We start from the raw sequence: 16,192 nt of genomic DNA on the forward strand, positions 1-16,192 counted from the left end.
GCAATTACTTGCATTTCTAAGGCAGGAAACCAGGAATACTTTCAGTACACATTTATGTCAGTGAGCTCTTTTTGCACAGTAATACTGGGAGATTGGTGGAAATCTTGTTTGGAGCAGGAATCAGTAGGATGCATTTTGCTGACGTTCTCTGTGTGTTGGATGCCACCCAGTGGAATTTCTTCTTTCTGTCTTATTTGTTGTTTTTTTTCCCCAAACATAGTAACTTCCACAAGGCTGCCTTACAGCTACAAAAACCAAACACTGAACAAATTAAGTTAATACACAAGGGGACACATTAGAGTGGGTGAGACAGCCTGAATTAAGATGCATCCGAACATCTGAGTGGTTGACACTGCCACCTTAATTGCTGCCAGCATCTTTGAAGATTTCAAGTTGTTTCACATTTTAGCTTTGAATAAAATGTTTCTGAACATCTAAGAGATTGTTTTATTTGTTTAAACTTGAAAATGTTTTGTACTCTTCATTTAATGGATGGTAAATTAAGGTGAGGTCTTTTCTAAGAGTGTATTTATATATAACTCTCAGTAGAGTATTCTTATGATACTTCCACTCTGCCAATGTTTAATATTGTTCCACTTAAAGTATAGGAGAGCCTGTTTCTACCTTACTTATCTTTTAACATAGTAAAATAATTCTTTACCAGATTCTTTCCTGCTGTTAGCTGGTCTGTTTTGTTTAGAAATGCAGAAACAGGCTGAAGTTTTTGAGTTGATGGCTGGTTCTAATTCAGATGCCAGCTTTCACAAAGAAACACAAGTAACTGTGATGATGGTAAAATACAGACTTTTATGAACAAATGAAATATGTCAGAACTTTTAAATTGCATGTGTAGCCTGCTATTGCTTTTAATTTTGATACTATTAGCAATTTAGTGTTTATGCACTTGAACCATATATAGAAGTTTATATTTTATTCTTTGGTTTTGTTTTTTAGGTTAAAATGGGTTTACTGGTAGACCTGACCAACACCACTAGATTCTATGATAGGAATGATATAGAAAAAGAGGGGATTAAATATATAAAGCTTCAATGTAAAGGGTAAGTTGTCTGCACTTATTTAATTATTAACTTTTAATTTGAAAGATGCCACTGAAGTTACTAATTTTATTGAGTTTTTTTTTCCCCTCTTCCCTTTCCCCCAGCTGTCTCCTAATCTCTACGTTCCTCTATTTTTCAGGCATGGTGAGTGCCCTACACCTGAGAATACAGAAACATTTATCCGTGTATGTGAACACTTCAGTGATAAGAATCCATCTGAGCTTATAGGTACGTTATCTTGTATCCATTTTATCCATCTTATAGCCATCAGTAGGTTTTGCAGTTTAATCTATTTAATATTTACTCATAACTACACTTTCTTAAAAGTCTTAACTAAAGAAGCTTCCTCAGTACAGGGTTTATACATGTATAACGTAAGAGATTCCAAAGAAACATAAGGAAAAACTTCTTCACTGTAACGGTGAGAGAGCACTGCAATGGTTAGGAAGGTGGAGCCAGGCTCAGTGGTGTCCAATGACAGGACAAGGGGCAATGGGTATAAGCTGGAACACAAGATGTTCCAAAGAAGTACAAGGAAGAATTTCTTCCCTGTTCAGGTGAGGGAGCACTGGAAGGGGCTGCCCAGATGGGTTGTGGAGTCTCTTTTCTCTGGAGACATTCCAACCCACCTGGACGAGTTCCTGTGTGACCTACTCTAGGTGGTCCTGCTCTGGCAGGGGGGTTGCACTGGATGATCTTTTGAGGTCCCTTCCAAACCTGTGATTCTGTGATCAGAGATTCTTTAGTAAACTTCAGAAAGCAGCCAATTAATTACTGGAAATTGGTAGCTGCTATTATGATAAGTTTTTCTTTCATGGTTTACAGCTTCACAATGAATATTTGAATGTTCTTAGGGATAATTGTAATATTTTTTAAAATATTTTTTTTACTCAGAGCCAAAAAAACATCTCACTTTACTTTGGGTGGCTTATATTTTAGTAAAAACCATTTTATTTTGACTTCTGTTAAGTATATTATTGTTTAGCTCTATCTACAAACTGTCAGAGACAAGAAATTACTTCCTTGATGAGTTTCCAGAGTCAGAATGGATGTTGTCCTCAAGCCTTTGATGATAATTCTACAGTCTTCCTGAATCTGAGTGTGTGACCTAGGACTGCATGGAACAGTTGTATGTGTTGTTGATAAGAGCTTGGTAAATTAAACTGGTATGTTCATACAGTTTAAGATGCATAGGGAATCATAAAATTGTACAATGGTGGGTTTGGAAGGGACGTGTGGAAATCAGCTTGTCAGTTGCCCTTCCTTAGAGCAAGGCCAGCTAATACAGCTTGCTCAGATCTGTGCCCATTTGGGTTTTGACCATCCTCAAGCTTGGAGACTCCACAACATCTTCTGTCAGCCTCTTTCAGTGTTGCCTCACCCATATTATAAACAGGTGTTGTATTTCAATTTATACCCATAGCTTCTTGTCGTGTCACAGGACACCACTGAGAATCCTTTTTTGTTTTTCCCTAGTACATTAGAGATTTTATTTGGGCACACACTTTTTCACATAACTTTCTTTTAGGTACTTTAGTATTTATTTACTTCACTTAGAGTGCAATTTTAATCTGAGAGCTACGTTTTCTTCTCTGTAATTGTAATTTAAATATGTGATATGAAAAAGGAGAAACCGCTAAAGGGGAGTAAGGAGTTTCAGTCATGAATAATATTTCAGAACTTGAGATATTGTGGTGGACAGCAGTGTATATGGAACATGGATAGCACAGTGATATCCTATAAATAACAGACCTGTTTAACTGGTATCTCAACTTTTAAAATGCCATTTTTAGTGTTTAGTCACTAACTTTCTGACTTAAAATTTTGCAATATTCTCCCATTATTTAGGTTGTTTCATTTCTATAGAAAAAGAAGTTGATTAGAAAGAGTCAAGAAGAAAATAATGTGCTGAGTAAGCTTTTAAATAACCTTTAAGCTTTCATAGTGAAAGAGAAATGTTAGGTTTTTCCATTTCCCTTTTGTGAATTACTAAAAAGTTGGCTCTGGTTCTGGACACTTGTTTCCTCTGACAAAGCATCAGAGGGACGTGGAGGATGTTTTTTAGCAAAACTGTCTGCAGCAGTGATAGTGCTGCAGCCTGTATAATCTTTCCTTTCCAAGCTGTTGGTCTCATTACTGAGAAGCTTCTTATCTTTGTCATGTGTATAAAATTATTGACTTAACCTACTTGTTAACAGTAGCAGCTGCAGGACTTACTGATAGCTATTGTGTGCAATTTCATTTCCACTGTCAAGATTAGATATGAAAAAAGACTAAGATGTGAATAAGTGAACAAAACTTATTATTCATCTAGAACAATATAGGATGGAAACTCTATTTGTGCAACTTGAAGGACTGGAGTATGCCCGTCAGCCTTACGGAAATAATGCAGAAATTTTGCTTAAGCAGAAAAGAAAGGTGAAATAATTGCTGGTAACAGATTTCTATAAGGAAGCTAAAATTAATTTGATTTGATGCAAGTTACATGACTTTTAATATTATTAAATGGTTAGAATGGATGAAACCAAGAAATTTGTAGTAGTTTTTGCCTTAGAATCATAGAATTGTTTGGGCTGGAGTCCTTAAAGATCGAGTGCAGCCTTTGTCCCAGCCCTATCAACCACTAGGCCATTTCCCTAAGTGCAAAATCCACTCATCTCTGAAACCCTTCCAGGGACAGTGACTCCAGCACCTCCCTGGGCAGCCCCTTCCAATGGCTGACAACCCTTGCAGCAAAGAAATTCCTCCTCACATCCAGCCTGAGCCTCCCATGAAACAACTTATTGCTCTTGTTCCTCTTGTTCTAGTGCTTGTTAGTAGGGAGAACAGACCGACCCCCACCTTGCTATAGCTTCCTTTCAGATAGTTGCAGAGAGCGAGGTCTCCCCTGAGCCTTCTTTTCTCCAGGCTAAACAGCCCCCGATCCCTCAGCCCTTCCTGACATGAGACGTGCTCCAAATCCTTTCTTAGCTTGGTAGCCCATCTCTGGATCCTCTCCAGCACCTCAGTGTCCTTGTAGAAAGTGGCCCAAATCTGGACACTGTGGTAGAGAAATGAGGAACTCAGTAAAAGCTGAAGTGACTCGCTTCATAGTCACAAGTTAAGAATAATTGCACTTGGTGTTAGTGGAAACTTTAATACTCTGATATTTAGAATTTAAAATGCAGGGTAAGAGGCAACATCTTGCCTTAATCCTTCATGGCATGTTTAATAGCAGAAATTTTCAGACTGGCTTGTTTTTCACTAGATGGTGCTGTTGCCTTGAGAGACAAAAAGTTCCAATGTGTTTGCCTTTCTCCCTCCTTTCACTGGGGGATGAATTCAGTAATAGAGAGGCTGAAGACTTAATTATTTTTTCCTTACATTGAACAGATAAGTAATTCAAGGGAATGATACTGTTGTATTTTTTTTGGTAGTGTGTTTTGTGGTTTTGGGTTTTTCTTTCCATATTACTAAGTCTGGTCTTGGCACAGTAATAGCAAATTTGACAGAGCTGTGGTCTATTGACACTGCTTTCAAGTTTGAGGTGGGGTAATATGGTTTTGATTTTTATGCCTGGTTGTAAGAAATTCATGTAATGCTTGTTGAATCCACTAAAAGCACAAATATTGAATTTGTATTGTCTTCTGATAAGCATTTGAGCAGTCATTAAAAAATACTTTTAATTTTATCTGCATTAGCCATATTTCAGTTTCATTAAGTTTAGTGCTCTTGAACGGGGATAAACTCAAGTATCCTATACTCTTGTTGCTAAGAGTTTGCAGAAAGAACATGATAAATTGCTTTTTAGCCTTATGTGCCTTATGTTATCTAGGCTGCCTTGATAGGAAAGGATATAACTTCTTAATGTTACTGATGAAGGTAGAAGGATCCAAAAATAAACCTGTGAAAATAAAGCATGTTTATTAAAACTCCTTGTAAATAATTTTCCCCTTTTTTGTCTTGTTTAGGTGTCCATTGCACACATGGTTTCAATAGAACTGGATTTCTGATATGTGCCTTTTTGGTCGAAAAGTTGGACTGGAGGTAACTTTGAGTGTTAATCCCTAGGGATTTGTGGAAAATGACCAAACATGCCTTTAGTATGTTTCACTCATCATCCTAACAGCTATCCTAATGAATTCACTGTTTGTTATTTTAGAACTGCCTACAAATCTTGAGTAAACAACCTATATTATCTCTATTCATAACATCCCTTGGTAGCTTAGGCTGTCAAGCTGCCGGGTTAGGTCAAGCTTTCCAGGTCCTGTAGGTCAAAAATCAGCTGCACCTGCTGTGTGTGGGCTTTTAAGTGTGTATATATTGTATTGTTTCTCTTCCCCGTGACATGTCTCACAGTTGGAGTACGAATGTAGAGTTCATAGATGCCTGAAGGATTATTTATCTTTTTTATGTTTTGAATGTAGGTTTGCAAGTAGGGTTTTTTTTGATTTTTTTTTGAGTTCTGAAGAGAAGAGGTTAGCTAGAGCAAGAGCAGAATGACATACTTGCTTCTGAAGGGTAGGCGGGAGACAAAGTTCTTGTTTCCAGCTTGTTGTTTGACTGACTCTGCTTCTATGCAGTTACCTGTTTTTGTTGTGATTTAAAAATGTTGGTACCTTTGTAAAGAGTAGAACCATATTCTAGAAAAAGTTCAAATAACATTACCATAAAAAAATTTGCCAGCACCATGTGGTGGATGTGCCTTTTAAATATTTGGTAGTATTCATGAAATACTGTTGCCTTACTGACGTGGTCCTGTGGAAAGCATGGTTCTTAACAAAGCCCTTAAGCATTTTGATGATATTTCTTATATGGTCTATTAATTGAAGAAAATTCTACTACTATTGCAGCATTTTCTTATGAATGGACATATACAGTTGTGGTGGTTTAGCCCTGGCTGGCTGCTAGGTGCCCACCAAGTCATTCTGTCACTCGCCCTCCTAAACTGGTGAGTGGAGAGAGAAATATAATGAGAGTTTTGTGAGTCGAGATAAGGACAGGGAGATCACTCAGCAATTAGTGTCACGGGCAAAACAGACTCAGCTTGGGAAGAAAAGGGTCTGAGTAATTAATGAACTGTCAGAGAGATGAGAAATAAAACCGAATCTTAAAACACCTCCCCCCACCCCTCCTCTTCCCAGGACTCTCCCTCCTCTCCCTCAAGCAGTGCAAGGGATGGGGGTTGTGGTGAGTTCATTACAGATGGACTTTGCCGCTGCTGCTGCTCAGGGAGAGGCCTCCTCACACTCCCACTGCTACACTGTGGGGTCTCTCCTATGGGAGACAGTCCCTCACCAACTTCTCCAGCGTGGCTCCTTCCCATGGGCTGCAGCTCCTCATGAACTGCTCCAGCCTGCGGCCTGCCATGGGGCAGCTCCTCACACCCTGCCCTAACTTGTGTCAGCCACCGGGAGAACAGTCCCTCAGGTTTGGACTGCTCCAGCCTGAGTCCATCACAGGGTCACAAGTCCTGACAGCAAACCTGCTCTGGCCTGGGCTCCTCTCTTCCCACAGACTCCCAGGTCCTGCCAGGAACTTGCTCCAGAGTGAGCTTCCCAGAGAGTCACAGCCTCCATCAGGCATCCACCCGCTCCGGCGTGGGCTCCTCCACAGGCTGTGAGTGGGTCTGTGCTCCCCAGTGGCCTCCATGGGCTGCACGGGCACAGCTGCCTCACCATGGTCCTCACCACAGGGCACAGGGGAGTCTTTCTTCCAGGGCCTAAGCTCCCTCCTCCCCCTCCTTCTCCACTGGCCTCGGTGTCTGCAGAGATGTTCTCACATTCTCCCTCCCTGTTGCTGCTGCAGTTTAGCAACTGCCCAGCAACTTCTTCCCCTTCTCCAATACGTTAATCACAAAGGTGTTACCTCTGTCACTAACTGGCCAGGCCTGGGTCAGCTGTGGGTCCATCTTAGAACTAACTGGCATTAGCCCTGTCAGCTACAGGGGAAGCTTCTGGAAGCTTTGTTTAAAGAAGCCACCCCTATAGCTCCTCCACTACTAGAACCTGGCCCAGACAAAACCACTACAACAGTTATTTGGTGTTTTGCATGTGTATGTGAGATACACAAGATGCTCACAAAGAACTAGGTCATTGTTGTCTATTAGTAAACTTGGAATAAAGACATTGGAGTAATGGAGACAGAACATTAGTAGTGGGTGGCTGAATCTTGGCAGAATCTTATTTCTGTCTACTTTCTATACTCATCTATCTTTATTGTATGATTCTAGTTGTTCCTATGGACTAGCAAATTTGTTGGCTATTAATCTAGCCATTTAAAAGCAGCATGCAGTAATTAGAATTGGTCCTTTGTTCTGAAATGGAAGTGCAATTGAATCTATTTGAATCTCCTGCTTTTCTGCAGCCTCTTTTTATTTTTAAACCTTTGTCAGAAAAGCCTTAAAATTTAACAGCCATGTCTTTTTTTTGGTTCATTTGTTTTCTCGTTGAGGTAGTTAATTGTGTCAAGTTTGTTGATCTCTGTCAGTTTTTTTTTCAGTAGAATAGCCAGATATCACCTGGTAGGGAAAAATATCCACAGTGAAAGCATGAATCTTTTCCAGGTGGTCTGAATGCTAAGTGTTGTATCAAGATAGATCCAATTTACTGTATCATTCTTTAAAGTGAAGCACTTTATTTGTCAAGGAGGAAATAGGATTTTCCTGATAGAAAAATCCATCCATATTCACTCCTAAGCATGTGATATAGGAGTGCTGCTGATGTATTGTGAATAGTGAGATGTATTTTATAGTTAAAGACAAGTCATCAAGACTGGAAGCTCTCCAGCTAGTATTCAGAAACTTTACTTGATTCTCTTTTTCACAACTCATTTTTTCAAGACTGCTGTATTTCTAGAACTTCTTTCAGCTCTGTTTCTGTGCTATGTCTTTTGGCTTTTATTGCCATCTATTCTGATATCACCAGAGACAAATTTGAGTGTTTTTCAGACCCCATTCTTTTTGGTTCGTTCTGTCCTTTCAGTGTCATTGGTTACAGAAGCTGTGAAATGATCTGAGATGCCAAAATAACAAAATGTCATGTGAGGGAGAAATTAGGAATCTTAGAAAAGAGAATGTGAAAGAGACCTCCTTCTTAATAACTGAGCTCCCTAAACTGTGATTTCTCACATCTGATGGCTGACCATCTGATAATCTTACTCTGGGAAATCTTTTGAGAGAGCTAAACTTGCTGGTTCTTAGGATGTATTTCTGTTTGTTCTGGGAAATTTGGTTCATAAAGCTCTCAGGCTCCTTCCCATACTGTACAGACAAGCCAAAAAAAAGGCTTTTGTATTTAAATTCTTCCTTTTTCTGTTTTAGCTTTTTAGTTTGCCATGTTCCAGTGACAGACTGTTTTGTTTTCATGTGTCGTATGTGCTGTCTTGTAGCCTTAATATTTGTCTTTGTCAAGCAGCCTATCAGGAGCATAGCTTTTTGTGATTTCTCCTCTCTTTTATTTAGCAAGACTTCTAAATGTTGATCCATGGGGCATTACTGTTCCGTGCAGCCATGATAAATTGAAGACAGAATTATGTCCAGTATTTTAAACATTTCTATAGAGTCTATAAACCCCTGTGCTGTGCTTGCTGTTAGATATTTTGGAGTACTTTCCAATTGGCTAGTAAAGATGCATAGTGTTAGTTTTGTTTCTCTTTTTTTTTGTGATCCTGTTTCTAGCCTATTAAAGCACTTAAAAGATTAAGTGGTAGCTGTATGGTACAAGGCCTCTGAATACAGTTTTTTATGAGAAACTTTTGGAAAGAGAAGTGATTTAAAAACATGAGGATGCAATTCTGCAATGTGATGGCAAAACCTCAAATGAAGGGAAAGATAATACTTGGGGGAAAAATGTAACCATATTTTAATTTTAGCACTTGCATTTTTCTTCATTAAGTCTGTTCATCTTCTTCTTTGGTCTTTTTTGACTTCACTGTGTCCTCAAATACTTCCCTACGTATCAATGAAGGTTTTTTACCTAGGTGACCAGCAGACTGCTATTAGCCACAGTAAGGAGATGAAGCAGTGCAAGCTGCAGTTCTCTTTCAGAACACAGGCAGTGCCTACATAATTATGCAGAACCTTGTTGCCAGGCTGATCTAAGCATGGTGTTTCATATATATTGAGTACTTTTGCAATTACCAGCTTGGAATTTGTTTTAAACTCCCAGTCCCACTAAATCTTACATTCGGTAAGGTGTAACATAACTAAAACATGTAAATTAAGCATTGAGAGTAATTTTCCATTTTTTATTTGACAGTATTGAGGCTGCTGTGGCTACTTTTGCTCAGGCTAGACCACCAGGTATTTATAAAGCTGATTATTTGAAGGAGTTATTCCGTCGTTATGGAGACGAAGATGATGCGCCGTCACCACCTGAGCTACCAGAATGGTGCTTCGATGATGATGAAGAGGAGGATGATGATAATGGTAAAACAGGAGGACAAGAATCAGAACCTGGATCGTCAAGCTCTTCCTTTGGCAAGAGGAGAAAAGAACGCCTAAGACTGGTATTTGTGATTAAGAACTTAATATTCTATTTACTAAACTTAAATGTCATAAATTCATAGTCATCAATTACTACATAATGTATGTATACAAGTGTCAGCCCTCTTGCAAATGGGGGCTCGTAGTATTGTCTCTAACTAGGAAAAACTGGGAGATCCATTGCAAGCTTTCTTATGTTCTCTATGTGAACTTTAACATTCAACACCTCAACGATTCTAATTGTAAAAATGAGTTAAAGTTTTTCTAATACAGCATTTTGATTTTTTTCTTAAAGTTTGAGTGGAATAGCAAAGTGCCTTTTACTCTGTCTTTAGAGGTGAAGTGTTATGGGAGGGTTTGTGTAAACACTTTTTACTTACTTATTTTTAGCATCATGATTGAGATTCGGTAATGGGAGGAAGCTGGAACACAAAAAGTTCCATTTAAACATAAGGAAAAACTACTTCAGTGTTGAGGTGAGGGAGCCCTGGCACAGGCTGCCCAGGGAGGGTGTGGAGGCTCCTTCTCTGGGGATCTTAAGAACTTCCCTGGACATGTTCCTCTGTGACCTGATCTAAGTGGGCCAGCTTTGGCAGAGGGATTGGAATAGATGATCTCTAAAGGTCCCCTCCAACCCCTTAACACTCTGTGATTCTGAGATTTTGCTAAATATTCTTTCTTTTGCTAAATTTTGGTGATTTGAGAATTGGATTAGCAAAAAGCAATATGAGCTTAAATACCCCAAGGCAGATCTGAATTTATGTTTTGGTCAGAGCTGATTTAACTGTATAATGATAAAAAATGTTGCTGGTCGTTATTCTCATAAATACTTACAAATATGTAAATGGTGGGTGTCAGGAGGTTGGGGCATCACTTTTTTTTCTGTTGTGTCCAGTGACAGGACAGGGGTTGATAGAAAGAAAGTGGAACACAAAAAGTTCCATTTAAACATAAGGAAAAGCTACATCAGTGTTGAGGTGAGGGAGCCCTGGCTCAGGCTGCCCAGGGAGGGTGTGGAGGCTCCTTCTCTCAAGGTCTTCAAAACCCATCTGGATTCATTCCTGTGCAACTTTATCTAGGTGGACCTGGTTGAGCAGGGGATTGGACTAGATGATCTCCAAAGGTCCCTTCCAACCCCTGCCATTCTGTGATTCTGTGATCACTTACTGTGGTTATTTTGACATACAATTGCATAATTCTGATGAAATGAATTACTGTAGTTACCATAGCATGGAACTACCACTGAAATACAAGGAGTGCACTTATATCGTTTGAAGATAGATCAGTTCTATCCAAAATATCTTTAAAAAAAATCTGATTTGCAGATAAAGTAGGGAAAAGTGTTGCTGAATGCAAAAATAGATTTAGCTCTTTTTCCATAATACTGAGTTATTTTACTTATGTGCTGAGGTGGGTTTGTTTGCAAACACTGGAAAATTGTCATATGAAATCTGCTGCAAAAATGCATTTTGTTGTTCTTGCAGCTGCTCAACATTGTTTACAGAGAGAGCATGGAAGAAATTAGCCTGAAAAGAATACAAAATCTAGTCAAAATAAGGTGAACTTTGAAAAATTTAAAATAGTCCATCAGCTGGAGTAAAAAATTACCCACACTGTAAAAATCCATAGTGAGAATCTATTCGGGGATACGACCACTGTCTCCTTTAGCCTTACACTGAAACGTGGATACCCAAAAGTATTTGTTTGATCTGCAACCTCAGTACTTGGTTTTTTTTGACTTGCCTTTTCATGCATGAATGAATGAATGAGGTGTGATGGTGAGGTCCAATGACAGCCTCCTTTTATCAGGCATAAAACTAAACTGGTCTGTTTAACAGGAATCATGATACTGGCTCCTCAGGCTTTTTCTGAGCTGCCACCACAGGTTTTTTTTGAAAGCTGGAATCTAAATGATATGAATATGCATATTAATAAAGTTAATTATTAGTTAGAGAATTTATGAAGGAAAAAGCCATCTAGTTAATATGCATATTCATATAATTCAGTTTTGCAGCTCTGGAGGAACATTCTTTGGCATGAAAAGAAGGAGCAGGGACGATTCTTTATTGTGGTTCTTGTCTGGCAGATTGGACTGCTTAATTCAGTAGAGATGGATACAATCTATTTGTGATTCCTTGTAAATATGCAATCTACAGGGGAAGTGATTATCAGGTAAAAACCTCTTGCTCAGATTTTCTTATTTTATTGTCTAAAGGGCTAAATTTTCAGGGTTACATTGATTTCCTGCAACAAATATTTTCAGCCTTCTAATCTGACTCCTTCACCAAACACCTAGGGGTTAGACAATATCAAATATTGTCTGTGGTGACAGTGATGTCCTGAAATGTTTTCTGTTTGACATAAATCTTTGTGGGAGACAGAAGAAAAATTTAAAGTAGGGGATACCTCTCAGGTATCTTGCTAGGATGATGAATAGTCAGAAGCAACTGCCCAGCTAACCTGCAAAGTGAAGCTGGTGTGTTGTCCATTTCAGAAATTCCATCTTGGATGTGAGAAACTTCACGGCAACATCTTTCACTGAAACTCACATTTTGATGTCAAAAAGTCTTGGCAGCTTTTCTTTTCTACACTACAGAAACTGTGAGAATCACTAGAACGTAATGCCATGACGATTTCCTTTGTCATCTCTAAAGCTCCCTTCAAACCCCTACCATTCTATGATTCTATGATCACCCAAGTATAAGTGGACAGGTAACAGCAAATCTGTTTGCTGGAATCTCAGATGCGACACAGGAAATCCAAACACATTTTTATCAGTGCATGCCATGGCTGTAGCATCAGAACAACATCATTAACTGAAACTTCGAATCTCTGCTTAGGAGAAATCTTCAGGGAAAAAAAAGAGCCTTGATTTTGCAAATAGAACAAAAGTTATACTTCTGAGCCAGACCCTTCAAACTTTTCATAGGTCAAAAGAATCTTTTACTGGTTTATTGAGGAATGCTAGTTTGTAAGCATGTAAGCCATCTATTTCACAGGCTTTACAGACTGTAAAACATAGTGCTTCTAAAATGGATGGTTAGATATCAGACAGTCTGGGAGAGATGTTAGCTTTTAATTTTCTTCATGATTTTGAGTGCAGGTGGCTTGCAGTCATCTGTGAGACAGAGGAAAACTGTTAATCTTCATGGTTGACATAGCTAGTGAGGATAATATTTGTTATTTAGCAGTCAAAGTACCTTGATTCTAAGTATTAGTGACTTTTTTTTTTTCTGCCTAACCTCCTTTATTTTGCCAAAGTTTAACCCTTGTACTTATTGTTCTGCCCATCAGTCTCTTGATGGAGATGAGAAGATTATTTTCCAATTTTGCAGCAGCATTTTATATACTTGAAGACAGCATCATTTTCCTTTAGAATTGCACAGTGTTTTTTCCAGATCATTCTTAAAATGAATAATACTACCAAATTCTTAAGCTGCCTTCACAGTCTGTGTCCCTGTTACCAAAATTCACAAAGTAAATTAATTCTCTCATACCTTAATCAGACCCCATAGATCCTTCTCAATATTTTCTTCGATTTTGTTAGTGAAACAATAATTCTTCTGCACCTGATTTTGAAGCAAATTGCACTTCTCTTTTATATGTGACACTACCCCATGTTCTCTGATTTCATCTGTGAGAGCAAGACAAGCAAAGAAAAGCCAAGAAAAAAATCAGCATGAAAAGATACAGTATTTCCTGCTTCTCCCAATTCTGTGGAGCCTGTTGCATCACCAAACTCAACTGATTAGTTGAACACCTTTGTTACTGACTGACAGTATGGTTTCATGGTGTCTTGCTTGTACATGCCTAGAGGCAGTTCTTGTGATTTGGTTCTGTGTTTCTAGGTAGTAAATATAAGCTGATCAATGTAACTCACAGAATCACAGAATGGTAGGGGTTGGAGGGGACCTCTTAGAGATCGTCTGGTCCAACTCTGTGCTCAAGCAGGTCCACCTAGATGAAGTCACACAGGAATGTGTTCAAGTTGGTTTTGAAGACCTCCAGAGAAGGAGGCTCCACACCCTCCCTGGGCAGCCTGTTCCAGGGCTCCCTCACCTCAAAGGGAAGAAATTCTTCCTTAAGTTTAATTGGAACTTTTTATGTTCCAGCTTTTGTCCATTATGCCTTATCCTGTCACTAGACATTACAGAAAAAAGTGTTGCCTCTCCTCTTGATGCACACCTTTTAAATACTTGTGTTAATGAGAAACCCTCTCAGTCTCCTCCAGACTAAACAGCCCTAGTTCCTGCAGTCTTTCCTCATAAGGAAGATGCTCCAGTCCCTTGATCATCTTGGTGGCCCTGAGCTGGACTCTCTGCAGCAGTTCCCTGTCCCTCTTGAGCTGAGGAGCCCCGAACTGGACACAGGACTCCAGATGAGGCCTCACTAGGGCAGAGTAGAGGGGGAGCAGAACCTCTGTTGACCTGCTGCCCACACTGTTTAGAACATACTTCTTGACACACTCTTCTTCCCTGGCTCTCCCTTCCTTTCTTTTAGTAGACGTGGACTCCCTGTTCCTAAGATGTTTTGGAGTGTTTGTGCAAGGCAGTCTCTGAGCATATTTGCGTTTGGTCTGAGTAGCAGTAGATGACAGTCACCTAGGCCTGATGATAGCCACTAGAGTCAGCAAGGTATGTGTTTGGGGCTGTTCCTGACCACTCAGTCTTCAGATAGCATTTGGGATCCGAAGCAGCACAAGATAACACACAGTTGCCACTTCTTTAGCTGATGTGATGGGTAAAGGGTTATGGTAGCAAGTGAGGAGAGCTTGATGAGTTTAGATGCAGAGTGTAGGTAGTAAGTGCCTGCAGTTACCTTGGATCCATTTGTGCTTATGGCTCTTGGCTTAGTAGCAGTATTGAGGACCTGAGGTGCTCTTGCTGAGCTGAGTGCTCTAGCATCTTTGTGTCATGTTCTCCAGTGTCCTGTTTCCACAAGGACTTGTTAGCTAAATAGTAATGCAGCGAGTGAATAGATCTGGCTCAGTTTTGGCACCTTATCTAAGGATATGTCCTCATGAAACCTGGAGCACTGAGTTACCACAGCATGGGTGCCCAAGTGGCTCATCTTGTTTTTGTAGTGCTGTGCCTTAGCTAGTGAGTATACTTGAGGCAGATAATCTGCAAGAGACACTTTCAAACAGTAGGCACCAGTTTTGTGTTTAAGTTTTTTTTGTTTTGGAAAGTCTTTCCTGTTGCCAACCTTTTCCTTTAATCTTAGCAGTTATGCTGCTGTCACACTCTGCCATTATTATGAGAAGCAAGGCACAACCATCTTCCTTCGTTTCATGGTGCTCTTAACCACTCAGAATTCAGACAATGTGCTGGCCAGGCTTGTGTAGCCGTCTGCCTCCTGCACGCTGCCACCTGTGTGCTGTTGCAACTGCTGGTGCCCACATAAATAATGAAAGTGCCATACTGAAAGTCTGTGGAGCATAAGGTGATTAAGGTTATGAGCTACTGCATTTCTTTAGGGTGTCCTGTTCTTGGAATATGATTGGGTGATGCGACTGAACCAATCTTAACTAAATGCAAGCTGTGCCGAAAACTGCTTTCCTTGCACTCCTTGTGTGCCTTCAACTTGCCTTGTGCTGACAGTAGTGCTGACTCATCCTGTGGTGATCTAGTTTAGGATACTAATTAGACAGAATATTACTGATTTATGGTGTTGTTTTTGCCACTGGATACAACAGAAAAAAGTGATGCCCCAACCTCCTGACACCCACCATTTAGAATATTTATAAATGTTAATAGGATCTCTCCTCAGTCTCCTCCAGACTAAACAGCCCCAGTTCCTGCAGCCTTTCTTCCTATGAAAGATGTTCCAGTCCCCTGATCATCTTGGTGGCCCTGTGCTGGACTCTTTCCGGCAGTTCTCTGTCCCTCTTGAGCTGAGGAGCCCAGAACTGGACACAGGACTCCAGATGAGGCCTCAGCAGGGCAGAGTAGAGAGGGAGAAGAACCTCTCTTGACCTGCTGCCCACACTCTTCTTGATGCATCCCAGGCTGCCATTGGCCTTCTTGGCCATGAGGGCACATTGCTGACTCATATTTAGCTTATTATCAATCAGGACTCCCAGGTCTCTCTCTGCAGAGCTGCTCTTCAGCAGTTTGACCCCCAGCCTGTTCTGGTGCATGGGGTTGTTCCTTCCCAGCTGCAGGACTCTGCACTTGTCCTTGTTGAACCTCATGAGGTTCCTCTCTGCCCAACTCTCAAGCCGGTCAAGATGCTGCTGAATGGCAGCACAGCCTCTGGGGAATCAGCCAGTGCTCCCAGTTTGGTGTCATCAGGGAACTTGCTGAGGGTACACTCTGTCCCCTCATCCAGGTGATTGATGGAGATGTTGTACAAGACTGGCCCCAGAACACTGTGGAACTCCACTGACCACAGGCCTCGAACTTGATTCTGTGCCATTGATCAGCACCCTCTGGGCTCTGTCATTCAGCCAGCTCTCCATCCACCTCACTGTCCACTCATCCAAGCCACAATTTTTAATTTACATATTAATTTTTTTAATTTAACATTCAGTAGGTCAATTTTATCCTTAGCTTCCAGCTTACTTGTTGTGAGGTTTTACTTTTTTTTACACTTAAAAGTGGTTACACAAAGGCTTCTGCCAGAGTTTTGTGACCTTTAATGTACAGTGATTTGCTCCAGGCTGACAGTA

General features: G+C 40.2%; 1 protein-coding gene across 4 annotated transcripts in view; it reads left to right on the forward strand.

Annotated features, from left to right (window-relative positions):
• RNGTT (RNA guanylyltransferase and 5'-phosphatase) overlaps positions 1 to 16,192 on the forward strand; it is a 195,589-nt gene that overhangs the window by 9,953 nt on the left and 169,444 nt on the right. For all 4 annotated transcript variants that reach the window (XM_061989754.1, XM_061989755.1, XM_061989756.1 and 1 more), the window contains exons 3-6: positions 955 to 1,058; positions 1,198 to 1,286; positions 5,009 to 5,084; positions 9,296 to 9,545. In XM_061989754.1, the coding sequence (XP_061845738.1) occupies positions 955 to 1,058; positions 1,198 to 1,286; positions 5,009 to 5,084; positions 9,296 to 9,545 (519 nt within the window). The remainder of the gene's footprint in view (positions 1 to 954; positions 1,059 to 1,197; positions 1,287 to 5,008; positions 5,085 to 9,295; positions 9,546 to 16,192) is intronic.

Source organism: Colius striatus, chromosome 2, assembly GCF_028858725.1.
Source record: "Colius striatus isolate bColStr4 chromosome 2, bColStr4.1.hap1, whole genome shotgun sequence".
Classification (NCBI taxonomy): Eukaryota; Metazoa; Chordata; class Aves; order Coliiformes; family Coliidae; genus Colius; species Colius striatus.